This window comes from Semicossyphus pulcher, unplaced genomic scaffold, assembly GCF_022749685.1.
Source record: "Semicossyphus pulcher isolate SPU_LCO1_2020_fin unplaced genomic scaffold, fSemPul1.0.p SCAF_20, whole genome shotgun sequence".
Lineage (NCBI taxonomy): Eukaryota > Metazoa > Chordata > Actinopteri > Labriformes > Labridae > Semicossyphus > Semicossyphus pulcher.
Window position 1 is genome coordinate 4,453,211 of NW_027211694.1, and position 27,870 is coordinate 4,481,080.

At 41.8% G+C, this 27,870-nt stretch overlaps 1 protein-coding gene across 2 annotated transcripts in view; it reads right to left on the bottom strand.

Moving 5' to 3' along the window:
* Positions 1-1,498: 1,498 nt before the first annotated feature.
* LOC138599230 (ankyrin repeat and BTB/POZ domain-containing protein 3-A) overlaps positions 1,499-27,870 on the bottom strand; it is a 214,306-nt gene continuing 187,934 nt past the window's right edge. Inside the window, exons 5-17 of one of the 2 annotated variants that reach the window (XM_069670759.1) lie at positions 25,571-25,736; positions 21,263-21,352; positions 17,489-17,590; positions 14,832-14,925; positions 11,806-11,941; positions 8,372-8,604; positions 5,218-5,396; positions 4,830-4,935; positions 2,802-2,904; positions 2,622-2,703; positions 2,229-2,297; positions 2,024-2,137; positions 1,499-1,922 (exon numbers count right to left, since the gene is read on the bottom strand). In XM_069670759.1, coding sequence (XP_069526860.1) covers positions 1,692-1,922; positions 2,024-2,137; positions 2,229-2,297; positions 2,622-2,703; positions 2,802-2,904; positions 4,830-4,935; positions 5,218-5,396; positions 8,372-8,604; positions 11,806-11,941; positions 14,832-14,925; positions 17,489-17,590; positions 21,263-21,352; positions 25,571-25,736 — 1,705 coding nt within the window. In that variant the 3' untranslated portion in view covers positions 1,499-1,691. The remainder of the gene's footprint in view (positions 1,923-2,023; positions 2,138-2,228; positions 2,298-2,621; positions 2,704-2,801; positions 2,905-4,829; positions 4,936-5,217; positions 5,397-8,371; positions 8,605-11,805; positions 11,942-14,831; positions 14,926-17,488; positions 17,591-21,262; positions 21,353-25,570; positions 25,737-27,870) is intronic. The other variant, XM_069670760.1, reaches the window with a different exon arrangement.

A 27,870-nucleotide genomic window follows, 5' to 3' on the forward strand; every position in this document is an offset into this window, starting at 1 on the left:
AAGTCAGTTCGGTTTTTTTTTGTTTTGTTTTTTTTACAGTTTTTATATATTTTAGGGTTGTTAAGTGTGAAGTGGGAGGCGTTAGGACACAAGGCGAGAAAGTTCTCTCTTAGATTTTGTCACATTTGCCAGAATTAACTCTTGAGGGGGCAGAATTAAAGGGAATCCCTGATGTAAAAACATCCGACAGCCCTTCTTCAGGGCCAGGACAGGTGGATGAGGGTGTATTCACCATTTTCACATGGCAGTCATTTACCTTTGACGCCACACTCAGGTGGGAAGCTCAACTGCTGTTAGAATTTACGACTGTATTCCAGGTTGTAGGTCTTAAAAATGAAGGGTTTTTGACAATAGTTATCATTTCACCGCTTCTCAATAAGTCTTGTTGGTGAAATTCCAGGAGGATATTCGGCCATAATCTAATAAAAAACGTCATATTTGATTACTCATCAGGTTTTGACAGCTAAGTCACAGCAGCAAGCGTTAGCATTGAACTCCCTAGCTGACAAAACTGCAAACATTACTATTAGCTAGTCAACATAACTGCCAGTATGTTAGTTAGCTAAAAATTTCAACATGGTTAAACAACATATCTGATAACTCAATAGGATAGCTAGGTTACACCAGCTAGCGTTAGCATTTAACAACTCCCTAGCTGACATAACTGCAAACATTACTATTAGCTAGCTGACATAGCTGCCAGTATGTTAGTAAGCTAACAATTTCAACATATTTAGGTGAAACAACATATCTGATAACTCAATAGGATAGCTAAGTCACAACAGCTAACGTTAGCATTCAATCAATTTCTGCTAACATAACTATTAGGTAACATAACTGCCAGTATGTTAGTTAGCTAACAATTTCAACATATTTGAGGTTAAACAACATTTTTGATAATGTATTGAGTATAGACAGCTAAGCTAAAACAGCTAACATTAGCATTCAACGAACTCCTTGCTGGCATTACTGCTAACATTACTATTAGCTAGCTAATAGTATCTTTCCTTTCCAATTGTATTGCTTGACAGTGTTATTAAAACATTAATGTTAGCTAGGAAGTTGTTGAATTATTATGTTAGCTGTTAGCTTATGACTAATGACATATGCCAATTTATCCGAACACATGGCAATGTCCCTTCTCTCTTACAGTAAGACCTAGTCGTATTTCAAGGTAAACTCACATATGATAACCTAACAGCTACCGTAAGACCAGCTAAAGCTAAAGAGAACAGCTAAAGCTAGCATTCAACCACTTCCTTAAATTCCTAGCTAACATTACGTTACGAGTTTACGCCTTTGTTATTTTATTGTGTAACACTACCAAATGGTCATCTTATCTTTAACTAACTTCTTAGCTAATGTTAACCATATCTGGTACCATAAGTGCCTGAATGCTAACATTAGCTGTTTGTAGCTGTGTTGTATTAGTTGGAAAGATGGCCAGCTGTTCCTCCACTGTTTATTGCCTTCTCAGTTGGAAATCAATCAAGAAGTGTTTATGATTCGTCAGATACCCTAAATTTATATGTCGGTATATTATAACAGCTTTTTAGCTTCCCACATTAAGCATGATTTAAAAGAAAAATGGCTGCCGAGTGAATATGTTCAATAGGGGGCACTGGTCGTTGAAAATGGTGTTACATGGATGCTGTGTGCCTGGATCGGAGGGCATCTGGGAGAAGTTGACGTCACACCACGGAGCCCTTGGATGTGGAGAGGTGGATGGAGCGGATACGCACAGCCAGAGTTTTCTCCAGCTCGAGGAGGATGTCGGAGCAGATGCCGGGGCTGGATGCGGGGCTCTCGGGGGGAGGAGGTTCGTATAGCAGCTGCTTGAAGCCGTCGAGCTCGATAAGCAGCACCATGTTCTTCAGGAAGTAGCCCTCGATGAAAGCTGTAAGCTCCGAGGCACCGAGGAACTGCAGGGAAAAAAGATGATGGAGAGACAACAGCAGAAAGTTATTTTTATGGTAAAAACTTGGGAGTGTTGCCACTAGATACTCAGTTATCAGGGTCTCACCTTGGCGTGCTTGTAGAGGTCCACGCAGGTCTCGGTGGTGATGTTCTTGGAGCAGATGATCTCACAGTGTCTCTGAAGGGCCTCTAGTTGGAAGAATTTGGCTGCAGACAGGAGCTGCGGGAACAGTACAGCCACACAGAATGAGGCACAGGACTCGGGATTAGAAACGTTAATACTCACCAGGCTTTGGTTAAGTCTGCCTTACCTCCATCACTTCAGTGTTGCGTATGTGCAGCATCTCAGTGCCTCCGCAGTACAGATACTGCATGACCAGCTGAAAGACAGAGACGCACGGGCTCAGTTTAGAGCATCATTTCTTCATAGTGCAGTTTGTACATTATTATTTAAGTTTCTTTACATGACGACAAATCGCTCTTCTGTTGTTTACCCTGAGATTTCGCCCTGTTTTTGCCTCTTTTTTAGGTATTTTTTCGTCAAACTCTCGGGTCTCAGAATATAAAGTCTTGTATGGAGAACAAATTGTGAAGCTTTTAAAGCAAATCTAGGATTACGTGCAGAATAAACTAAATAGATTTGACAATAATAATCTAGATTTACAGTGAATTTAAGCATCAGTTATATTAAAAATAAATCTTACATGGAAAATATTGTACTTGACGTGACTGATCTCAATACAGGTGTTCTCTGCTGCTGGTCGATTCTGGAGCAGGGACTTGAACCTGGATGAAACAGAGCGCATTATGGGTGGACAACAGCTTCACAGGAAGTGAGGAAATAACTAGAAAATATATGAATAGATAAAATAACTCTTCTTTACCTCTGTGAAGCGGTAAACAGCAAAACTTTATGTGCATAAAACGGTTTCCCCTCCACCAGGAACGTGACGTCGGACATCTCCTTGTTGTTCAGGAAGTGGGGGTCTGAAAAAACAGGAGACAATAATTTGGGATGCAGAACAGCAAACAGGAAAATATAAAGCTAATGTGGTAATTTATTACTGTGAGGGTGATTCATCATTCGGCTATCAGTGCAGCAGTTTCTTTTTCATTTGTATTCAAACAGACGCACAGCTCGGTTTGATGTCCTTTACTTTGAGCTCCAAGTTTATCCTTGAATTGATTAAAGATCAAAGGATTTTAAAGCATTTAATCGGCCACCTCACACACAAAATAACAAACCCAGTTATTCTAAGCATGCTGTCGATCGGACACTAGGTGGTGCTGCAGCACAGTCGCTCAGTGTTTCTGCCTCATCATGCTTCAAATAATGTATAAATAACATCAGAAGACAAAGTGGAAGTGTGGAAATGTTTGTCACACGTACATCTTACTTACAGTTCATTACAGTTATCTGCATTGTATCTGTATTTATTTCAGTTTACACAATTCTTTTATAATTAATTTTACTGTGGATTTTATCCCTCGTTTTCATTCCTTCTTATCCTTGTTTTTTTAAAGTCTCTGACATTTCTTTGCCTCTGCAAAACACTTTGAATTCCGTCTGTGTTTGAACTGCTTTATAAATAACGCTGCCCTGACTTTCTCCAGCATCAAAGGTGCTTCTAATACCTGATCAGACTGATACATCACATTATGACGTTCATGTGAATACAAATATCTGCTTGCAAAACACACCACGATCAATGTTTCATAACCAAATGTTTATTCTGAAAATCTGAAAATAAAAGTCAGACATGCTTATTCTGAATCGCCGCTGCTTTAAAGGGCCAGTTCGCCGATTTTCAACCTCAGTCCTGTAATGCCATGATGGGGAGCTAATGCCGTTATGGTAGGACAAAAAATGAAATTTGGCTCTGTGTCTTTGGAGGACGCTATCCGCTTCTCCAACGGGCCCTGGAAAACCTCCGCCAGACTCCGTAAAATGCGTCATCTGACGGAGGCCAGGGAGCTCGCTAAACTACACTTCCTTACTCTAGGACGCCCGCCTCCGATGTCGTCTCGTTCAAAATCATCAGGTTTGAAATGTAGACTGCAGACCTGAAGATTTTCTAGACGATCCCCCGGTATATTCTCGTTGTATTTCAGACTCTGTACCGCTCTGAGCCGTTGCCTGCAGCAAAAACAGTCGTGTTTCACTCCAGCATCTCTCGCTGTGCCGTTCCTTTCAGATGGAGGGGCGCAATGCACGCTGGGTGTTGTAGGAATGTAGAGTGGGCAAAACCACAAGCTGTTTGTGCGGCTTTCTCCACAGCTATGGCGTTAATTTCAAATATTATTGCTTCTATGGATTACACAGAACACCAGCTTTGACTGACAGCAGCGGACTGCTCCTTTAATTGTCAAAAAGTATAAGAATAATTGAAAAATTCTACTTTTCTCCTTCAAATTTTTCAAGATTTTCTTCGGACCTCATTACAAAATGTCACACACTCCCTCGGTAGCTTGATGAGAAGATCCCATAAGCGATGCTTTGTCATTAAAATGAACTCTCAAAGGTTAAAAACAAGCCCGTGTTTTGGTTGGCAAACAAGGTAGCACAATAATAACTCTGTCATCTGTGGTTGCGTAAGCAGTTTGAAGCAATTATCTGTGACATTTTAATGTATATATTAGCATTTTTTTCCCGTCTGAGACTGGAAAGATTCCAAAGTTATTCTACCTATAATCAGCTCAGTCAGAAAAGAAGGAGCTGAGTAACACCTACAGAGACTTCCTGGAGGATAAAGCAGCTCATTTTCACCACACCCGTCCTGAAACATGAGCCTCTCTGCTGCCACTTTCACTCTAACCCTGCCGTCACCTGCCCGTCACTCGGCTGCACTTAATGCAGAAACGACAAGAAGAAGTTGAGGAACAGCCACTATTTTTAACTCGCGCTCTCTTACCTAAGCGCGAGGACTGCTTCTTCTTGATCTCTGTCAGCTTAGGGATGGGGAAGGGCCCGTAGCACTGCGTGAAAATGACTGACAGCTGCTGGCTGATCACCTCGTTCTGCAAACACACACCAACTCACGTCAGGACAGGAAGTTAACACAGATTAAAGTTTTGTGGCCTTTTTTTCTCCCCCCTGATTTATCCAGGACAAAATTTTATGCAAATGTATGATAATGCAGTTTTTGGAGTGCAAGTGAAAATATGCAAATATGAGTGTTAATGTCACCCCGGCGCACACGCACAGGACAGTTTGTATTCCCAGAAATCCAGCTTCACTTTGTCTGATGTGCCTCTAACAAGCGTTTTGTTTACATGCTCATGAAAGGAAGCCGCGCTGACCTTGCTGGCTCGGAGGATCTGGAACATGAGCGGCAGGCCGTCCGTGATGAGCTCCTCCGTGTACTCCTCCTCCTGGATGCAGCTGAAGTCTTTGAGCAGGCCCTGGATGAGCGGCCGGCGGTGCTGGACGAAGCAGGTGCGCAGGGACTCGAGCCAGGTGTGCAGCGTCCAGGGAACGCCTGGGAACGACACCACGCGGACAGTGAATACAAAAACAAAAAGCACAAGGAAGTGTGAGTCAGAGGCAGCTTTCAAGGGCGACAGAACCGACCATGTTTCCATCACTGCACGGGGTGAGAGTGAGTTGAAGGGCGACTGCACGGCGAGAGATGGATTAGCAGAGAGTCGGAGGATCAGGCAGGAATATAAAGGAAGCACTTGAATGTAATTAAAGGATGTCCTGTTAAATGGCTGCAACAATGTGATGAGCTCTGAATGATGGTCATGTGACATTAATATTAATTGAAATGATGAATGGATTAATGTGTTATTTCAATGTTGAAGTCATATATCAAGCGAACATGTGCAAGATTACCTGATTGGAGCCTCTCATATTTAAGTATTTGCTGCTTTTCTACGTCTCATTAAATCATGAATGTTTTATTTTAGAGTCTTAGACAGACAAAATTATTTCACTACAAGGTCAAGGTTTTCTGCTGCTTCCAAACTTTTAACACATATATATATACAGCTCTGGAATAAATTAAGAGACCACTCCAAGTGTTCCTTAAATCAGCCTCTCTCTCTGCACGTCACGGCCAGCCCAACACAGATCTGACTCCCACTGAAAACCTCCTGAATGTCACAAGCCATCGGACCGAGAGCGGCCCGACGTCATCGACTCTTCCCGAGTTAAAATATTAGTGTTCTGTTGTTTAAACATGAACATGAACGTGTTTTCTTTGCATTATTCGAGCTCTTTTTAGCATCTTTTGGTTACAAGATAATTGGGCCGATTTTGGGCCCGATTCTACCCTTCCAACAATCGTAAGCAAAGCCCCGATTTGTTGATGGTTCTAAAGATGATCTCTCCAGAACCCCGAGGACAGCCGAGCACGCAGTCTGTGGATCGTCACGTGGAACAAACGATAGCCATGAGGGGCACAAGCTGAAGAACTGAACTGGACTGAAGAAGGAAGCACAACAGCCCATGTTCACGCCGTCTCCACCACTTCATCCACAGTTTGCTCTTTTTTCTTCCTGAATTTGAAGTCTAAAAACTATCATCACCAATTCTTCCTGCCCGGCGTCCGCCATGTTTGTTTACTCTAAAGTCTCGTTTGACCGCGAGAGTTGTGCGAGTCAGACTCTGGTTGATGGTGAATGAACCTGTTGGTGTGCTGTTCTGGCGTAATCGTTGCTCTCTCCACACTACAGGAACAAAACTGTTAAATCTATGATTATATATCGTCGTGTGTGGGCGCTGATTTGAAAAATCTTTTAGTGTGCGACAGGCGTCATTTTCTGCAAATAAAAGACCTCAGTGAGAATATTTGATTTGGAAGGAGGAGAAATAGAACAAATTTACAACAGAACTAAAGTTAATTTGACACAAACACAAACATACAAACAGAAAAACCAGAGAAAAACAACATTTCTGAAGTGGTCTCTTAATTCTTTCTGGAGCTGTGTGTGTGTGTGTGTGTGTGTGTGTGTGTGTGTGGGTGTGAACATACTGTATATCTGTAGGTGTGTAGAAGAGTATATGTATTTCACTTTTTCATATCTATATCCATATTCATCTGTCTAACGGGTCCTTGTTTTAAGTTTAGCATATCAGTTTGTGTCTGTACATCGAGAGCTAAGAAGAGTCAGATTCTTTGTTTGTGGCCACATACAAGAAAACTTCCTCTGATTCTGGACATGATTAAATGCAGAATGTAAGTTTTTGTCATATATCCTGTTTTTATTTTATTTTTATCTCCACTTTTGGTTGCTTTTTTTGTCTTTTCGTTTGTTTTCATTCTTTAAAAGTTTGATTATAGTTTTTTTTAATCATGAAGATCATAAATCTCTTCAAGTCTTCTCTGAACTTCTTAATGTTTTTCTTATCAACATCATTTTAAGGTGTTTTTTAACCTTGACCTGTTTCGACTGCTGTCTTCCTGCAGTTTTCCTCAGAACAGTCACATGATGTCGCTGTGACGTCTTATCAGCTGTCGTTTGTGCAGATTTGATCACGCCCGACCGTTTCCTGAGAACAGCGTCTCAGGTGTGGGACAACATATACGCCCCCTCGTCCCGGTTCACTGTCCTTTGGGCACGTTGAAAACGCTGATAAGACACGTCATGTGACTCTTCTGAGGAAGATCTGTAAATCTATTTGCATTGTTAAAGTATATTAGAAAATTAGAATCAACTTTCAACCTCTGCTTTTAAACAGACAGACAAGAAGTTATATGCTTATTTGCATCTATAAAAGAAGTTCAACACGATTATTATATCTGTCAAAATTAAAGTTAAATTTGAAACTCCAGCCAGAGGAGACGGTTAGTTTAGCTTAGCTTAAAGGGTAGAAACAGGGGAAACAGTTTCAGCACACTTTCCACACACTCACTGCAGAAAGAGCTTCCTGTTTTTCAGCTCGACCACAGAAAATACGCTGAATGAGAACAGGACCAGAGTCGGTGAAATACTTTGCAAACATACAAAGCTCTGAACGAGCGTCCTGTGTAGCGGAGTGTGCAGCCCCCTGGACGGTACATTTTGGGCTGCACATGGACGGCCGTACAGGGGTCGGCTGTAACGCTCACAGACTCTGACAGATGACGTAATCGACATCACGCAAACCATCATGTGGACACCATGAATCGGCCTCCAGCCTGGCAAAATCAGCCGACCAGAAAGTCTGACGCTCACGAGTTAACACATTATTAAACCAGATTCTGACTCTACGTTTAAACAAACAAGATGTTAGAACACTTTCAAAGGTGCTTGTTTCCCTTGTTTCTACGTGTATTTTACCAGTCTTTAGTGTCACTTTAAACATAAGGAGTCTGTTTCATGCTGAGATGAGCAGCAGTGATTTCTGAGCGTGTACAGGACAGCACAGGACGGGACAGGACAGGCACAGCATGAGCACACCTCCAGGACAGCTGGAGGCAGCACAGAGCGAGGCGTGTGCGCCAGTGAAGCATGTATTAGTAAATCTGACCTAAGCTGCGGATGTCTATGGTGATGTCCACATGGCCGTGCTCTGCGCTATGGTACATGGCCTCTCTCAGGGCCCTCAGTCTGGCCTTTCCTGTTCGCAGGGTCCCTCCGCCGTTGGCCTGCGGCGGCAGCCTCTTGTCGCACGGATCCGAGCCCTCCGCAAGAATCTCCTCCAGGGACAGGACGTCCCCTTTTTCCTTCTCCGACTGCGCCAGGAGCTTCCGGAAAACATTCCTGGAGGGAGAGAGGTAGACGATAACAGACTGAGACAGAGGTTAAAGGAGAGCAGAGTGTGAAGATGCAGTGACAGACTGTTTTAAGGTCAAGCAAAAGGAGCTACGAGGGAGGGGGGAGCTGCAAATAAAACACCTAGCTCGGCCGGAGGTTGAATAGTAGGAGGAGAAGTTGTGAAGTGGATGATAACAGACTGGGAAATGGTTCTAAATTAGGCAAACACGCACTGTGTTAACTCCACATTAAGCCCATGAAGCCCTCGAGCTGTGATGGCACTCAAAATATTCTCATGTACTTAATTAAGCTTGATCTGTACTCGAAACTATCACCGGTCTGCAGAGTCACAATATTTGAAGCTGGAGCAGAGAGGCGGTGATTTAAACAGATTTCTGTTTGTAACATTGAAACGTTGTGAAGCAGCAGAACACTCGGCGTATACAGCGTGATCACAGCCTCAGGATGCATCACTGCACCATCTGCTTTAGTGAGGAGGAGCAACAAATCACCACTTCCTGTTTTTCTGATGGTTTGATCACTGATGACACGTCGACGGGAGGCTCACTGTCAACGCTTTGAAGCAGAGAGAAATGTCACCAACAGTCTTAAAGGAGCAGTGCGCCCCTGGACAAAAGTCAGTCAGAGCTGGCGTTCTCTGTAATCGATGGAAGCCATAATATTTGGAATCGGCGCCATAGCTGTGGAGAAAGTTGTACAAACAGCTCGTGGTTTCGCCCGTTCTACATTCCTACAACACCCAGCATGCATTGCGCCCTTCCCTCTGAAAGGAACAGCCCAGCGAGAGACGCTGACGTGAAATACGTCGTTGCAGATGACGCGTATTACGAAGTCTGATTAGCTCCCCATGATAGCATGATAGAACTGAGGTTGAAAATCGGCGAACTGGCCCTTTAAGTGGCACCCACATTTTACTCCTTCATGCGATTGTTTAACACTAACTTCTTCTGCAGCTGTAACAGCCTCCACTCCTCTTAAAGGGCTTCTCAAAAGATATTTGCAGCCCTGCTGCGGGGTTCTTGCTCCCATTCAGCCACAAGAGCTTCAATTAAACCCAGCTCTGATTTTCGGTGACAGGGCCTGGCTCGCAGTCAGCCCGTCAGCTCAGGGCTCTGTGCGGGCCGGTCGAGTGGTCACTGGCTCTCTGCGCCGGGGCAAACAGGAAAGAGCACTGTTGTCTAAAACATAATTGCATTGTTTAGTTTTAGTTCGCTAAAGGAAAACTGACTGAGATCCAGAGGAAACATGACAGAGGCCAAACTAGGAGGGAAAGAGGTGTCCACATACCTTTGGTCATACTGTGTAACTGTGATCCTTCGAAGGAAATACACTTAGCTGCACTCTTACTGAGGTTTAGTTGAGACAATAGATATCAGAAATAGCTTTGTGACATAATTAGCTTAGCTTAGCATGAAGACTGGAAGCAAGGGGACGCAGATAGCTTTTTTTTTTGGGGTCCAGTTTTGCCTTTATTGATCGGACAGCTGAAGAGAGAAAGGAAATATGGGGAGAGAGGAGCGAGCAATGACGTGCAGCAAAGGGCCGAGGACGGGAGTCGAACCTGCGGCTGCTGTGTCGCGGACTGTGGCCTCTGTATATGGGGCGCCTGCTCCACCCACTGGCCAAATCCCAACCTCCACACTCTCTGACTTTGAGGTGCATTCCCGGCAAGTGTGCGAGGGCTCAGTGCGAGATTTCACACAAAGTCAATGCAATGACGCGAGTAGAAGCAAATTCGCACCAACGCCAGTTGAAAAAATGTAACTTCCTCAGCGAATTCACGTCACGTGGTGTAGCGAAAGCTTATCCACATTGAGATAGTCCTGACGCCGTTGGTAAACATGGAGATAAGCCCCACTTCCTCTCCTCCATTCTGGAAGTGAAGGGCAGATATTAACCTGTCATTTAAATGCAAATTTTGATCCGGCGGTCAAACTCGCACGAGTAACGGGAGGCAAATATTCGCTTCGCATTTGGTGTGAACGCACAGTTAGGAAGAATTTTTAAATGGCTGATTCCCTCTCTTGCCTGCCAAATTGTCTGTTTCCTGTCTGTACCCGCATGCCTGCGCCTTTTACCTTGAACTATTCTTACTGTAGAGTCTCCGTTGCTTCTGTGTTTACTTTAAGCTTATGTACTAATAACCCTTTGTTCTTTACCAACAAATCCCTGAACTAATCCTGTTTGCATCTCTCTCCTTTCCCTGTGGCCTGACCAGAAATGACTGCAGGTAAAAGCTGCAGGTGCAGATACACGGGATCAGGTGCAAGTTCTAGGTTTCGAGGTGCAGATTTCAAGAGTCAGGTAACAGGAGGAGGAAAGCAAAGGTGGCAGGGCGTTTGCTGGAGCGGTAGAGAGCAGCTATTAAAGGACCTGTGGAAGTGGAAATGTGGCTGTAAGGAGGGACAGAGTGGCAGAATCTGACACTTCCTTTAAGTAGTTAAATAATGCAGCCCTGTGATTAAGTGTCGAGATGTGCTTTAAATTACACTTTTAAACAAACAGCATCAAAGTGTAAGACTATGTGTACACTACAGTCTTATTCCCTATTCTTCTTTTATTCATCGTAACGCTTTGACTACTCAACGTTTCAAGAACAAGACGTTTTCTTTGACATGAACGAGACCCTTTGTGGTTCAAACGTTGCTTTGTCCCTGCAGAATAAACCAACAGTTCAAAGTAAGTAGCACTGTGCGGCTAGTTTTTAATGTTTTAAATCCCTGTGTTGTATAATTTTTACTCAGCAACTGCAGAGAAGAGACAACTTTTACCCCGTGTCATCTCACCAACCAATCGTACTGCAGTATGGAGCAGCTCACGACACGCTGCAGCATGATCATCCTGCTATAATTGATAGTCTTAATAATAATGCAGCATTGTTTTGTTGGCTTGCTGCTCCACTCCGCTCCCTGACAGCTCTCACTGCCCTGAATGTTAATGGGCTTCATCGCACTCAGTTGCGGGGAAATGATGTCAAACCGAAGCCATAATGGCCGCTGAATAGACTGCAGCGCTTATCGTCGCCTGCTGTCTGACAGTGAGAGCGAGATATCTGCCTCTCATATACTGCAGGATTTTGTGGGCGGCAGATGGACCAGAGCAGAGTGTGTAAATGGATCAATACCGTGGTAATGGATATGTCTCTGGCTGGCTGAGACTTGTGTGTGTGTAGTGTGTGTGTGTTACCTGTGGCCGTGTGCCGCTGCCAGGCTGTATGAGTTCATGTCTCCCAGCGGGGCGGAGGAGATGCCGTTTCGACACATGGTTCCGATCATGGGGTCGGCCCCTCGTTCCAAAAGCAAACTCACCAACTCAAAGTTACCTGAACAGGACGACAGATGAAGAAAGGGTTATTACACCAACATACTGCTTACACTGATGCTTTCAACCACCTGTGGTGGAATATATCCAAGTATTTCATTTAATGCTACTTTATACTTTTACATTTAATAGTAGAAAATGTAGAAAATACTAGTCAATGTCACTTCTCCCCCACCGTCCAATCAAAATCAAGAAGGGGTGGGACTTCTGATATCAACTTTGTCAAACAACAGCGGAGGAGAAGCTAATCCTTTCATTTTTTTGAGGGTATAATTTCCAGCTCCTGCTGCTAACGCCAGAACACGATTCCTTTACATCGTTTTTACGCTTTCTTTGTAAAATGTCTTTATATTAAGCATACAGGGCGAATTAAAACAGACATAACAGTCACTACAAAGGCAAACGGAAGTTCCGCCAGACAGCTTTTGTAACCTAGCAACAGTTAGTGTCGGTTACAAGCGCTCTGAAAATGAGGTCGACGTGGGCAACAAACGCCATTAATGGACACAGGTCCTGAGATGTTACCAGTGGTGGAATGTAACAAGGTACATTCACTGCACTGTAAGTTTAATTTTGTCAAACTTGTACTTTACTTGAGTATTTCTGTTGCTCTTCTACTCCTTTACCTTTCACATTGAAACACTGTACGTTTTCCTCCACCAAGTTTATTTGAAAATGACCATTAATAGTTACTTTTTACGTTATTACACACAATATACCTGTATGATATGACACAGCACACTACAACTGATATACCCTGTGGTACACAAAGTATCATAAACTGGCTCCACATCGAGGAACTTCAACATAAAAACAAAATAAAACAATTATAGTATTTTCTAATCATAAATACTTTTCAAAGATCAGTACTTTTATTTTTTAATCTTTTGATACATATTGTTAATAATACTAACGTATCTTTAGTTAGGGAACAGTTTAAATGCAGTATTTTTGTATGAATGCAGTATTTGTACCTTTTAGACTGTGGCATTACTACTTTTTAATTAATTTAAATGGCTTAAATAAGACTGACAGTCTTGTACAGTAGTTCTAAATGGCTTCACCTTCACTACCTATGACATAAATGATTAATAAACAATATAACCTGTATAATAAACAAGTATAAAGTCATGCATGGGTTATATTCCAATAATTAAGTATAAACAACTCACACAATGAATACAACACATTTTGATTTCAGGTTTTCTTTTACTTATTGTGTTCTGCAGTGTGGCATTGACACTTTAACACAAGTGAAGGTCTGAATATTCATTCCACTGCTGGTTTTGGTTTGCTAACGATGTCGTCCCCTCAGGTGAAAGGAGGCTAAGTGGTTCTTCAGGTAGCTTTTCAAGTGAACAAATCCACCGGCTTCCACACGGTGACTTTAACAGAAATTTTAGGACTACGGCAGCATTAACTACACCAGATTAAAGGTGATTTAAATGACTCAATACTAATCTGACACAGTCAAGATGCTGCCTATTAAAATGAATTGTAATGTGACCTGAGTCCCTGACTCGTATTTCTTATTCTTGATTTTATATCCTTGTAAAGTTAATGTGACAGTAAAGTCAAACAGGAGGGAGTAAAAGAGAATGAGCCTGAAGCGAAATAAAACTACTCTGTGCTTAGAAAGTCTCGAATTCATTCTTATTCATGAACAAAATTAGCTCTGGGATTGTGGTCTTTATTTCATCTACATTATGTGTTATGTCATGAGTAGGATGTTAATAGTGTTCATTATCCAAGGCTGTGTGTGTTTAAATCAGTAGTTATGGCAACAGGACTGCCTATACCTGTCTGAGGTACTGTAGCAAAAATATTCACTCCTGTATATCTGCCAGTTTGTGTTGGAATTAACTCTGATTTATGTTTAAAAAAGGTTTAGTGTACTGATCTTTACTTTAAACAAGTATGTGATGTATTTAATGGGACAGCTCAACATTTAGCTAAATTTAGAGTACATTGTAGCTTACAAGTTTAATATAGTTAGCTTAGCAGAAAGACTGGAAATAGGTAAAAAATGCTAACTTGTTTCTATTACATATGTGGCTGGAAGCTAGCAGTTATCTTAATGTAGTTTAGCTTAGCATAAAGACTGGAAATAGGTAAGAAAATCTAACTGATACATGGCCAGCAGCTAGCAGTTATGTTAATGTAGCTTAGCTTAGCATAAAGACTGAAAATGGGTAAGAAAGGCAAACCGATACATGACCAGCAGCTAGAAGTTATCTTAATGTAGCTTAGCTTAGCATAAAGACTAGAAATAGGTAAGAAAGGCTAACTTATATGTGGCCAGCAGCTAAAGTTATGTTAATGTAGCTTAGCTTAGCATAGAGACTGGAAGTGGGTAAGAAAGGCTAATTTATACATGGCCAGAAGCTAGAAGTTATCTTAATGTAGCTTAGCATAGCATAAAGACTGAAAATGGGTAAGAAAGGCTAACTTATACGTGGCCAGCAACTAGCAGTAATCTTAATGTAGCCTAGCATAGCATAAAGACTGGAAATGGGTAAAAAAAAGGTAACTTGTTTCCAACTCTCAGCAAGAAAGCTAACAACCTTCTTTAAATGTTGGTGTAAATGTTGCTATTCCTTAAAATGCGTGTTTTACAGACAATTCCAGTCAGTTCAAGCCAATTATGAGTGAATATGAATTCCTATATGAAGTGGCTGCACAACTTTACAGCAATGCATCTTGAGAAGCAGTTTGTCTGACTGTAATTGAAAGTGATAAGTTAATCATATGATTAAAGCAGAGTGAGAATGCCTTCTGGTGAGCTCGAAATCAAGCATGAGACGACAAATCTCTTATACGCTGTGTAGAAAATAAAGATCCGGAGGTAAAATACGCGTGTCTCCTTATCTTTCCTGCTGGTATGTGATTACCTGCAGCAGCGGCCAGCTGGAGCGGGGTTTCTGTGTAGTTCTCCGCCCCATCCTGCAGGGCGCCCTCCACATTCGCTCTATTATCCAGTAACAACTGTGGAAGGGAAGGAGGGATGTGGTGGAGGGGAGGGAGGGAGGGAGGGAGTCATGGGGGAAACAAACCAGGGGGGAGAGAAGGGATGGAGAAAACAGTCGAGGGAGAGACCGTGTGTTACACTCAGGCTTGGCAGGAGGAAAAGCCTGAACTGTTGGAAACCTACACCACCTCAATTAGAGGTTGTCCTAGCTCTGGACACCAAACACACTCCTTGCTACACTTCTCATTAGGTTCTGTCTTGGGGGCTTATTGTTGGTGCACACTTGCCTGAGCTGAGATAGGAGGAATCAAAATGGTTTCTTTTTCTAACCCCAAAAACTCTGATTGCGTTGGTGGAGATTAATTATTGAAAAATTCCTGAGGGCGACGCTGTTCATCAAGCTTCCAGCCAGTGTCAGCCAGAGCAATAACTACTGCAGCTGAATGAATTATATATTAAAAATGAACAGAACAGTGAAAAATAGCATCCCTGAAGCTGTGTATGAGCTCTGTGCTGTTTACTTTGCCTCTGGAAGTTTCTCTCTGCTGCTATAGGACCAATGCTTAGATTCAGTTATATAGGGGACTGAGTGACTCATCTATACATCTTAAGAGCATACATTATTAAAAACAAACTTAATGTGGAGAGTTTGCCACGGAAACATATTGCTACCACGCCAGAAGAAGAAAAATAGATGAGTTTTAAGTCAAATAGTGAAAAGTTTATTGTCCTAAAAAGATTACAGTTATAACAAGATATTTTAGTGTTATTATCAACAAACAGCTTTTTTTCAGCTCATAAAAAGGAACCTTCATTGTTTAGTTATCATGTAATATTGTGAAATGTTTCAGGGTATAACAATAAAAGTTACCATGTTATATTGTGACATATTGCAGGGTATAACAGTATCAAGTTATATTGTTAAATGTTTCATCTTATAATGTTGTAAGTTATGTTTTATTGTGAAATGTTTCAAGTTATAACAATAAAAGTTATCATGTTATATTCTGACATGTTTCAGGTTATTACAGTATAAATTATCATGTTTTATTGTGAAAGGTTTCAGGTAATAACAATATAAGTTATTGTGTTTTATTGTGAAATGTTTCAGGTTATGACAATATAAGTTATCGTGTTTTATTGTGAAATGTTTCAGGTAATAACAATATAAGTTATCGTGTTTTATTGTGAAATGTTTCAGGTTATGACAATAAAAGTTAGCAAGTTTTATTTTGAAATGTTTCAGGTAATAACAATATAAGTTATCATGTATTAATGTGAAATGTTTCAGGTAATAACAATATAAGTTATCATGTATTAATGTGAAATGTTTCAGGTAATAACAATATAAGTTATCATGTTTTATTGTGAAATGTTTCAGGTTATAACAATATAAGTTATCATGTTTTATTGTGAAATGTTTCAGGTTATGACAATATAAGTTATCATGTTTTATTGTGAAATGTTTCAGGTTATAACAATATAAGTTATCATGTTTTATTGTGAAATGTTTCAGGTTATGACAATATAAGTTATCATGTTTTATTGTGAAATGTTTCAGGTTATGACAATATAAGTTATCATGTTTTATTGTGAAATGTTTCAGGTAATAACAATATAAGTTATCATGTTTTATTGTGAAAGGTTTCGGGTAATAACAATATAAGTTATCATGTTTTATTGTGAAATGTTTCAGGATATAACAGTATAAATTATCATGTTTTATTGTGAAAGGTTTCAGGTAATAACAATATAAGTTATCATGTTTTATTGTGAAATGTTTCAGGATATAACAGTATAAATTATCATGTTTTATTGTGAAAGGTTTCAGGTAATAACAATATAAGTTATCATGTTTTATTGTGAAATGTTTCAGGATATAACAGTATAAATTATCATGTTTTATTGTGAAAGGTTTCGGGTAATAACAATATAAGTTATCATGTTTTATTGTGAAATGTTTCAGGATATAACAGTATAAATTATCATGTTTTATTGTGAAAGGTTTCAGGTAATAACAATATAAGTTATCATGTTTTATTGTGAAATGTTTCAGGATATAACAGTATAAATTATCATGTTTTATTGTGAAAGGTTTCAGGATATAACAGTATAAATTATCATGTTTTACTGTGAAAGGTTTCAGGTAATAACAGTATAAATTATCATGTTTTATTGTGAAATGTTTCAGATATCATGCAGTAAAATGAACAATTTTATGTTATAACAAGATAAAAAGTATATTTTGCTAACAAATAGATTTTCTATGTTACAATACTTTTGCATGTTATTAATATCTTGTTATATTGCCAAGAACACCTTGTTTTTACAGTCAACTTCACACTGTTGTTTTTTCTGGCATGGCAGCAATAGGCTGCCGTTGTTTGCCTCTCCATATAACTGAGTTAATTATTGCACAGATAGGAGGATATAAAAGGAGAAACTATAATGACATGGAATTATTATTGTTATTATTATGATGCATCATAATAATAATCATCATCATAATATCCTCATTTCTGGTGCAAAGGTCAGGGCAAGGGCCACAGGTTAATGTTTACAGGTGATAAGCGTCACTACCTGTACGACAGGGACGTGTCCGTGTAACACGGCGAAAGTGAGAGGCGTCCCCTGGCGCGTTTCAGGATAAACTGAGGGGTGCTTGTTTACTGTGCTTGGCACCTGGGAAGTCATAGGTGAAGTTCAGGGAGAGAGATATATACAGCCATTAACATTCACAGCTCAGGAGGGGGGGAGGTAAAGAGGAGGGGGGAGCGAGAAGCAGTATGCAGGAGGAGGAGTGTAAGCAAAGTGAGGGCAGGATGGCAGAGGGACATTTTCCTCTTTGAGTTTCACAGAAAAAAATCTTGAGCAGCTTGACTTCTACCTCTCTCGTCTCAATCCTCACGCTATATGTTGGAGTGTATCTGCCTGGGCACGGCTCTCTGACCGCACTCTGCACTATCTATCCTCTTTAAATCGTGTTTCATTTCAAAGGGGAATGAAACCAGAGAAAAAACACAACATTGGCACAGACTACAAACACTGACAACACGGGTGGTGCTGACTCATGAACAAAGTGGCGTCGGGGTAAAATTAAAACCGCCACACAGCCCGACGCTGTTCTGTGATTTCTAAAGTGGCTTCATCTCTGCGTAAATTATAGAAATTATTCCTAAATGTCGCCTGGAGGAGGCCTCTTTTCCAACAGACGCTTAATGTAATGTCACATTTCATTAGAGCTCCGATGCTAAACAACAGTGGGACTGTTAGTGTTTTTGTGTTCGCAGATATGAATTATTAATCGCTTTATAATATCAGGCAGTTTCAGCAGGAGCAGAGGGCATCGCTGACTGCAAAAAGCTTAAAATATCACAACTCCAGAGTTTAACTAAATGTTTTACATAGTGGGATGTTTTATCAGTGATGTGGAACATCGTCTGCTTTCACCCAAAGTGCAATCAAAATTTGTTCTCCCTGCAGAGAGTTTTGGTTTTTCATGCTGAGGTTTGGAGATTTCTGTCGCCAGCTGAACACAGCGGAGCTGATTTTGGTGCTGTGTCACGACCCCACAACTGTTGTCTCCCAAAGAAACACGCTCTATAAAAGTCAGGGTATTATCCAGGTCATTGGTTCCCAATCGTTTTAGCGTCTCACTCCTTTAAATACAGATTGTCTTCTTATGACTCAGCCGCACAATTTAGCACTAAAAGCCAAGGGTGCTAAGAGGATACAACCTCCTCAAAACTGTAACTAGATATTGTTGAACATAGACTGTATAAAAAGATAGACGACATCACAGCTCCCTAAAAGTGAAGCCAAACCCTCTCTGTCGCCTCCTGCTGACTGACTGCAGTATAGCTCATAAAGCCCGCCTCCTCCATGTTAACAGATGGGACATGAGTCAAACTATAAAATTAAATTACACATGTGGTTTCTGTCATTATAGTTATTTATTTTAGTTATTAGTTATTTGATGCTGTAAAAAGGGGGTGTTACGTCATGATTGACAGCTCTGCTGACAAATCCGGCTCCTGCAGCCGAGTAGAGGAGGAGCGGCTAGAGGAGACGTAACTTCAGACCAACACAAGAAGCTGTTCTGCTGCAGACTGGGCCCACCTGAGGGCTCCAACACGTCAAGTCCACAAGGTGAATGTGTGTTTTGGGTAGAGGAAGGGGCGGGGCGTCACTACTGCGGCTCCACCAGCCGATCTCTACTGCACAGACTCCAAATGTCAACGTCCGCTTCCGGTGGTATTCCGGCTCTTCTAGAGGGGCTGGAGTCATCCATCTTTATATACAGTCATTGCTATGGAGACACAACCTGGAGACTACAAGAATGCCATCACCCCTAACGTCTGTCCGTTTACCCCGTGCTTTGAGTATAAAGTCAGAGTCTAGTATTTTTAGAGGCCTGAATTGGAAAAAGTAACCCCTTTATTTCAAGATAAAAGATAAAAGACAATTCAGGTAAGGAGGTTAGGATGCAGTACCCTAACAAACTAAACAACAGTATAAGTGGGACTACATACAGCGGAAGAAGCAATCAACACAGGAGGGACACAGAGAACATCTCTGTCTCACTGGGTTTCTCTGCAGAGCGTGTGATTGTTAGACGACTCATCTCAGTTCCCCGAGTCCAACTGGATATATGCGTCAAATTTGAAGCTAATCTTCACACGAACGTGACGGAAGAACGGACACGGATTCATAATGGCTCCGGCTATTGCTATCATCTGCATGGAAGCATAAACACATTCTCCTACAGACATCCATTAATCATCTTGTGTGACCTTTCAGATTTATTCTGGGAACCCTTCTGGTCCTGACAACCAGCACTGGGGTGACAACTCCAGTTAGACCAGGTAATTGGTTTTGGAAAAAGTGGTTGTTTTATTGGCTGCACGGTGGCGCAGATGTTATCGCTGGAGCCTCACACCTAGAAGGTTCCTGGTTTGAATCTTGGGGCGGACGTAAGAGGGCCTTTCTGTGTGGATGCGTGGGTTCTCTTTCCACAGTCCAAAGACATGCTCGTAAGTTTAATGGTGACGCGGGTCAAATGACTCAGACCAGGGTAATTATCACCTCGGCTCCGACTGGCATTGATGGGAACACAAAACCAGTGTCGACACGCTAATGCTCCGTCGGTAACTTCTGCAACTCCTCGTCATCTCAGCTACAAATTCCGCCCGTCTCCGTCCGAGCAGTGCTCGAACATCGTTCCAAATTTGTCGCGTCAAGTTTGATACACAGACTGAATGAGTAATAGAGACAATAAAGATCTAACCACCGTAACATCTTCACTGTTTATTAACCCTGTTTCGGGCATGTTTTGTGTCATCAGACGGTGACTCAGCAGAAAAGAGACTGACAAGAGGATACTTCACTGGCAATGGGAAAAGAGACAATTGGCATTGATTAGCAGGTCTTCCCGGATCTGAAAAACCCGCGTCAACACGCTACTTTTAGGTGGGAAAGGTGTATAAGCGTCAGCCCTGTGAATGACTGGTGATCAGTCCAGGTGTAACCCCGCCTCTCGCCCACTGATAGCCCCCCTGACCCTGAACTGTAGAGTGGAGTAAAGAAGAGGAAGTATCTCGAAACCTCAGCACATAAAAGTTTCTGCACGGCCTGACTACATTTTAATTACATTAGTCAATATATTTCCAGTAATTTGGGTGAATTAATCCTTTAAACATTGATCAATCAGATTGAGGTAGGTAGGTAGCGCTTTGCTTTAGAGTCAACACACCTTTACTAAAAACAGGAAGTAAACCAATGGAGCAACACAACAGTCAACAATGAGGTCGATGTGAGGGGGGAGAGTCAATGACGCGTTTCTGTTCTTAAATATTCTTATAACCAACTGAGCAGTTAAAGCAGCAACACACACACACGGGACACACTCACACACACAGGATTTATAACAACACAGCTTTTAGTTAACCTCGATAAATGGGTGCGATGAAGTTCATGCTTGGCGCTCAGTCTGTGGGAGCAGGTTACACTAAGTGCACACGCTCATACATCATTACTGCATTATTGATGCGCTGTAAAGCAAACTGCCTACACTTAAAAACGATCAGCCGATTATTATTCTGCATCCGTGTGGAGACAAACTATCATTGTTACTATGCAAATGATGCCGGCTCATTTCTTATCAGTGCACTTCATGTAATGAGCTGCCAGGAGAACAGAGGGCATGCCGACAGCAGGTGAGACAATGGAGACAGAGAGAGGGAGGAGAGAGCAACACAACTCGTTTTCACTGATTCACAACATCAAATGTAAATGAACGCTTTAAAACAACGACTCGAATGTGGAGACGAATCGACGCGGCGGCTTTGTCCTGACCTCGCTGTTGATGTCGGCTCCGGCGTCGAGCAGCATCTGGACCATGGCCTCGTCGCCGCGCACGCAGGCGTACATGAGAGGGGTCATTCCCTGTGGGGGGGGAGGGAGGGGGAGGAAGGTTACAGAGGATTATTGATTCCTGCAGTCTGAAGAACAGGACAGCTGATGAGTCACAAACTTTACTTCTTATTGAAAATGATAAATAATACAGTTATGTAACATTTCAACAGCAGCTTCTCGGTATCAGTTATCAGGATATTTCACTTAATCACACCGCATTTCAGACGGTAATTATTGTCCTTCATACTACATTTATTCCAAAGCAATACCTACCAGTTACCTGTCACACGTGCAGCTAGCGGTAGGCTACTTTCACTCTGAGCACAGTGAAGTGTTAACTCCTCTAACAAGCACAGGAGCTTCAGGAGTTCAGAGGAGTTTGACCCCTGTGCTCAGAGCCCGACCCCAGGCAGGGTCAGCTGATAGTACCTGCACATGGCTAAGCTTGATCTGTAGCTAATGACAGCAACACTTCAGGGTTGCTCTCAGCTGTTGCACCGAGTGCCCATTCCGTTATGTTCACTGGATTTGCAGCGTTTTGTCTTCTGCGTGTGTTTTCTGACTCTGCATCGTTTCTGTATTTGCATTTGTTTCGGCCTTTTGCTGCACGTTTTTTTTTTTCATTTGCAGCGCGTTTCCGTCACAGCAAATGTTTTGGACTTTTGCATGTTTTGTTTTTGAATCGCCATCGTTTCTGAATTTGCAGTCTTCTAATAAAAAATGGGCCGTTGCAGTGCGACTGCTGTTGTCAGCCACCGTCATACTGGGATCAGTCGTGCCTGCAACTGGTGCGACAATGTTCTGCAGAGCTTTACCAGAGAGAGGGGGCACATTGCCTCTATTTCAGCCTCTCTTCCAAGATTATTATTTCGGATTGATTCTGAGGTTGCCCTGTTTGTTTCTGCCCTGAATGACCTGACCTACTTTGTCTGTGACCTTACATCACCAACAGGCCCTTTAGATCGTCTGACAAAGGCCTCCAAAAGTGCAGTTTTTCTGTCCTTTCACCTTTTTTTTTTTAGATGGAACAGTGAAGAGTGACAGGAAACACGGAGAAGAGACAGTGGGGATGACATGCGAGTCGGAGTCCAACCTGTGGCCTGTATGCGTAGAGGACTTTGCCTCTGTACGTGCTCGACCCACCGAGTTATACCGGCGCCTCCTGTCGGTCCTCCGTTTATATTTTAATGTTGAGCCCGCCTGTCCGCACGGGTTAGGGTTACTGTTAGATGTTTGCTTCTCTTCCTTTTCTTTTATTACTCGGTGGTATTTGTTGGTTCTTATTTCTTGTTTCTTTTGGCTGCTGCTGTTAAAAGTGAGTACATCTGATTGATTGATCAGACACCTGGCGGCAGTGGCAGGTGTAGGAAATAGATAAGAGATGAAAACATCGTGTTTTAACGGCGTCTCCTCGATAAGGAGGTACATGTTCGGTTTGTACGTTCGTTAACAGATTACTTGTAGCGCTGTCCTGTTTATAATTTCTTGCAATTGACTTCAACCTAATTAAATGAAGTGTTCTTGAGCATGCTGATTCATAATCACACTTAACAAACAGGAAACTGTACTGTGCATGTGGATTCTCTGCTCTTTTCTTCCAACTATACCGTGAAAAATGCATTTCAGTGCAATCAGCAAACCCCTACAGAGACTATTAGGAGCTGTAAGAGGAGCTCAGCAACAGCTGCGCTCATTAGTTCGAAACCTACAAGAAACCATTACGTTTCTTCACGTAATGTTCTTTAAATCCCCCCTAAAGTGCCACATGTGCATGTTCGGAGTCCTCGTACATAACATACACTCCCTCCTTATCCATCACAGATATTTCCTGTCGTTTCTGGCAGCGTCGAGTTTTCCGGATATAATCACAAGCGCCTTAAAATAACCGTCTCCTTCCAACGAGAGCGGCAGCAAAGGTGGGCTGTGAAACTTAACATCTCATATCTCTGCAGGCCATATGCACGGAGCGCTCTCTTGAGCCTGACACGCCCACGCACATTATGCTCCGAGCTGCAGGGTGAAGAGAGGAAAATATAAAAAGAACTTTAACACGGCGAGTTTTTCCCCCTTTTATCCGACTGTTTTAAAGTGTTTCAGACATTCATAATCATATGTCTGATGCGGGTTATTATGTTCAACAAAGGCCTTTTACGACTGGCTCATAACACAGGAGCACTTTGCGTTACAGCCGGATCTCCCTTTGTGGTGATTCACGCTTAAATATTTCCTGATCGACTTAATAAGCCGAGAGCTAAAGAGCGATAGACGGCGAACCCTGACGATCATCATGATGAGTTCCAACGCCTCTCAGCCGAGATGACAGGCCGCAGCTTTTTACTTTATTGCACAGGCTGGTCCAAGCACCATTTAGCGTGTTTTACAAGTGAATAAAAGCCTGCGTGCTGTGTCATCTCGGCTTGTTATTTATGGGACGAGTGAGGAGGTAAAGCGGCAATCAATACAAGCTGTTAAACCCCCCAAGGATCTGTAAATACTGGAGACCAATTCATATCTGTTCCAGTCAAGTAATCTGACTTAACGCAGTGTGAATCAACCTGCCAGGAGTTCACGTTAACATGAAACCTCCACTTTCTCAAAGTCCATCGATGTTCGTTTTCTGCTTTGACTCCGTCTCTGTCTCGTCCTCCAACACCATATTTGTAAAGTTTGACATTGTCTAGCACTTGTGTTGCCTTCCAGTGTTAATTTCACGAAATTATGATGAAAAATGTTCGTCAACGACCTTTCTTCCATGACGAGGAGGAGACGTTGACGAGCTAAAAATAGATGATAAAAACTCTGACGTTAACGAGACAGGACGGGACTATGTGGTCACAGAAAAAGAGGCGTTTTAAAGGCCAGTCCACACAAAAAGGAGCGATCAGCGGCCGTCTGCTTCAGTCAGACTGTTTGAATAAGAAGCGATGGTGAATATAGAAAACGTTTTAACGGTAAAAACCAACGCTGCTGCTGCAAATAAGACAAGAGAGGAATGTGCAGCATGTGCTCCTGTAACTGCACGGCTTCGTTCTGCGGCTTTACATGTGCGACGTTATGTTCCAGAAATTTCCATATACACATCCACAGCTGAGGATCTGTACAGAACATCGTCAGGAAACAATTCATGTAAGAACGGATGAAAGGACTTAACAGCATGTGCAGACCCTTCCCTCTGCATCTATTCTGTTGTTTTGCTTAGCACGGGACGTTTTCAGGAGGGGCGCTGTTGTGGTTCCCTGAGCCAATCACAGCGTACAGGTGAGTGAATTTGTTGTTGATAAAATGCAAGAAAGATTCCTACTTATTATAGCTTTAAAGTATAAAGGGTAAAAATGACGACTAAACTATGAAAACATTTTTGTCTGAAGACTAACACTAAATCTAAAATAGCTGCCAAAATTATAAGGTTGCTTTCACATACTCCCACCACAAATAAATACATAAAAAATACATGTTAATGCTTTAAACAAAAACGGAACAAAGGACTTTTGTACACGCTCAGAGTATCTAAATGGAGACGAGCCAATTAAGCTTAACCAAGCACATCTTTCTGACCTCGGAAAATCAGTTTGCACTATGAGCTTCCACTTAGCAGCGCAAGGAATATCCGATATTTCCACTGACTGGGGAAGGAAGAAAACCCCAGATGATGTTCACACTTGGATGCAGTGAGGCCGAGATATCGACCGGATGGTCAAACCAAACCCTTCAAAGCTCAGAGCGGGGAAAGTGCTGCAGACAGTATCAGGTACAAATGGTAAAAGATCACACCTTTCCGTTTCATGTTTTGGATGAACTCTACAAAGGTAAGAAGTTTCTGTTAACAACATCTGTTTGGATTTACACTGAAGGTTTTTGGGAATCGACAAGACGCTGGATATCCTGACACGATTTAATCTTGGATTCAGATCTGTGTAAATCTTTGTGTTTCAGTTTGAGTTGTAACTCTGCCCATATATCTACATATTGGGATGATGTATGTGTATTCCTATAAACCTGCCTGCACACAGACAAATAGAAACATTTCCTTGTAAATAAAGTGAATTTTGAAAAGCCGCATCATGGCAGAAGACTTCAGCACCCTGCGTGACTCATCAGGAGCAGCCTGCGCCCAGCGTGTGTGTGTGAACCAGGACGGTCTGCCAGGTAATACTTCACGATTCATTGTGTTCAACTCTCCACTATTCCTGTGTAGGTGTGTGAAGCTGAATACTGTCAATGTGGGAGTGTGTGTGTGGAGCGCCGGACCTGTTCGCTCATGCTGTTAATGCCGTCAGGACCCAGCAGGTTCACCGCCTGCTTGACCAGGTCCGTCCGTCCGCAGTTCAGCATCCTGAAGCCCAGATCCTGCAGGAACTTGGCCTCTGTGGACGCTGCGTCCAGTTTTCTGGTGGCACAGAAACAATCCTCCGCTCTGCAGATGGAAACAACAGATCCATTAGTGTGATTAAGTGGAAATGGATTCTGAGATCTGCGGATATACATCTCAATGCACGCAGCAAATGACTGCTACTTGGCTGAATAAACATACCTTTATTGGCATTATAACTTCGCTGCAACCTTTATAAGTTGAGCTGTTTGCATTCAACGTTTCCTTTCTAATTTTTGCATTTGTGTATCTTGAGAAGAAACATTTGAGAAGAAGCATTGGAGAACCATCTGGGGTACGTATTATGACGTATTTCAGAGTTATGAGCAGTGTTATGTAAAAATCAGTGTCGCTCAAACGTTCTTCAGCAGACGCAGGAGTTATTAGGGGCGAGCTAAACTGCTGCTAGCTTGTTTTGTTCATGCTAGGCTTATATTTTGGCTCGGATTTCTTCAGTAATCACCTTTGATAAGGTTTTTAACATGTGTCTAATTATCTGAAGAAGTCTCTTCCTTTCCAAAATAAACTATTGAAACAGATTAAAAGCACTGTATAAGGCAGCTGCATGTAATAATCAGCGTCTCTTCGGCCCTTTTCAGCAAAGACAGGAGTCAGGAGGAGCTAGCTGAGCTGCTACTAGCTTGTCTTGTCAATCTAGGCGTGTAGCTACATTAGGATTTCTTCATGAGGTTTTAAACTGGATCCAAATTACCCTCTGCCTGTCCAAAAGAAATTATTTAAAACGGTAAAAACACTGATGATAGAACAAGAAGTTTCATGTTTTGGGGTCTGTGAGCCACGCTGCAGCTAGCTTTAGCCTGCTAGCTGACAGGTGCTGAATGAAGTTTGAATGTAGTGCTTCTTTTGACGTGGCTCTAAGCTGAATAAAAGGAAAACATATTTGAAGCTTCGTATTGAACAGATAAATCAGATTCAACCGTACTCAAATCCTGAGTTTAGCACAGCCCTAGTCCAAAGTCATGCTAACGTACCGTGCTGCTAGCTAGCTAGCTTACTAATGACTCTTAGTCCAGTGCCGAAAAACATTGAAGTGGATGTTGTGATATTATTGGTTGCTTAACGTTTGGCTAGGTCGTAACACAGGAAATAAACATGTATTATTATTATTATTATCTATAGGAGCACAATATGACCAGGAATGTGATTTAAAAGGGTTAAAAAGGCATTTTTCAGTTCATCTCAACCTTAACACATCATTTTTCTTCCTGTGCTTCTCTGCTTTTTAATTTCCTAAAGTAGCTTTCCTCCAGGTGAGGCTTTTGCTATGACTCATTATTACTCCCTCATGCCTCCTGTAAAGCCTCTTAATCCGAGCTGCGAGCAGCTGTCACAGCTGATACTTTAACAGGGTCAGAGAGGAACTTTTTCTTGACATTTGTCCAATGTTACCTGACAATTTTATCTGACATATGTAAGGAATTAATTGGCAATTCACACCTCTCAGTGTTTCATTTATTATTTCTGTGAAAGTATTTGAAATGCGATAAGACTCTTAACCCACTGACACCAACAGAAAATCCCCGCCTTAGCTGCCTCAAGACAAATATTGTGCACGGCTATGTTACTGCGGTGGTGTGTTTGTGAAGGAGAAAGAAGGAGAGAGAGAGAGAGGAGGAAACAGACTTCATTTAGTAAAAGACAAATCTCATGAGCAAACTTTTAAGTTAGAAAAAATTGTAGCTTATACTTCTGTGACGGAAAACAGTGCTTTGAGCTAAATGCTTAACTCAGCAAGCTAATCATAACACCTGCCAGTTTCCTGCCATAGTTTGGGGTGTTAGCATGCTCATACAAAATATAGCAAATGCTGATGGAAATGTTGTTAGTTTTGGAAGCATTTAGCAGGTAACTGAAGTCCTGGACAGGATGAAAACTAAATCCTGTGAGAAACATGACTGTGAAGCAAATTTTTTGGCAATCCATTTGATAGTTGTTCAGTCTGAACCTAAAGTGCCATTTTGTAACCTTGCTAATCTCTGCTCTCCAACTGATTGACCTACTTCTTCCCTTAAATATTTCAAAGAATCATCTTATTTGACCTTTATTTTCTAACCCTTTCAAATAATAAAAGTCTTTCTTGTCCTTGAAAATTTGTCCTAAAAGATTTGAACACAAATAACTGGACTCTTTGTGTCGCTAAGCTAACCGCAGCTAACAG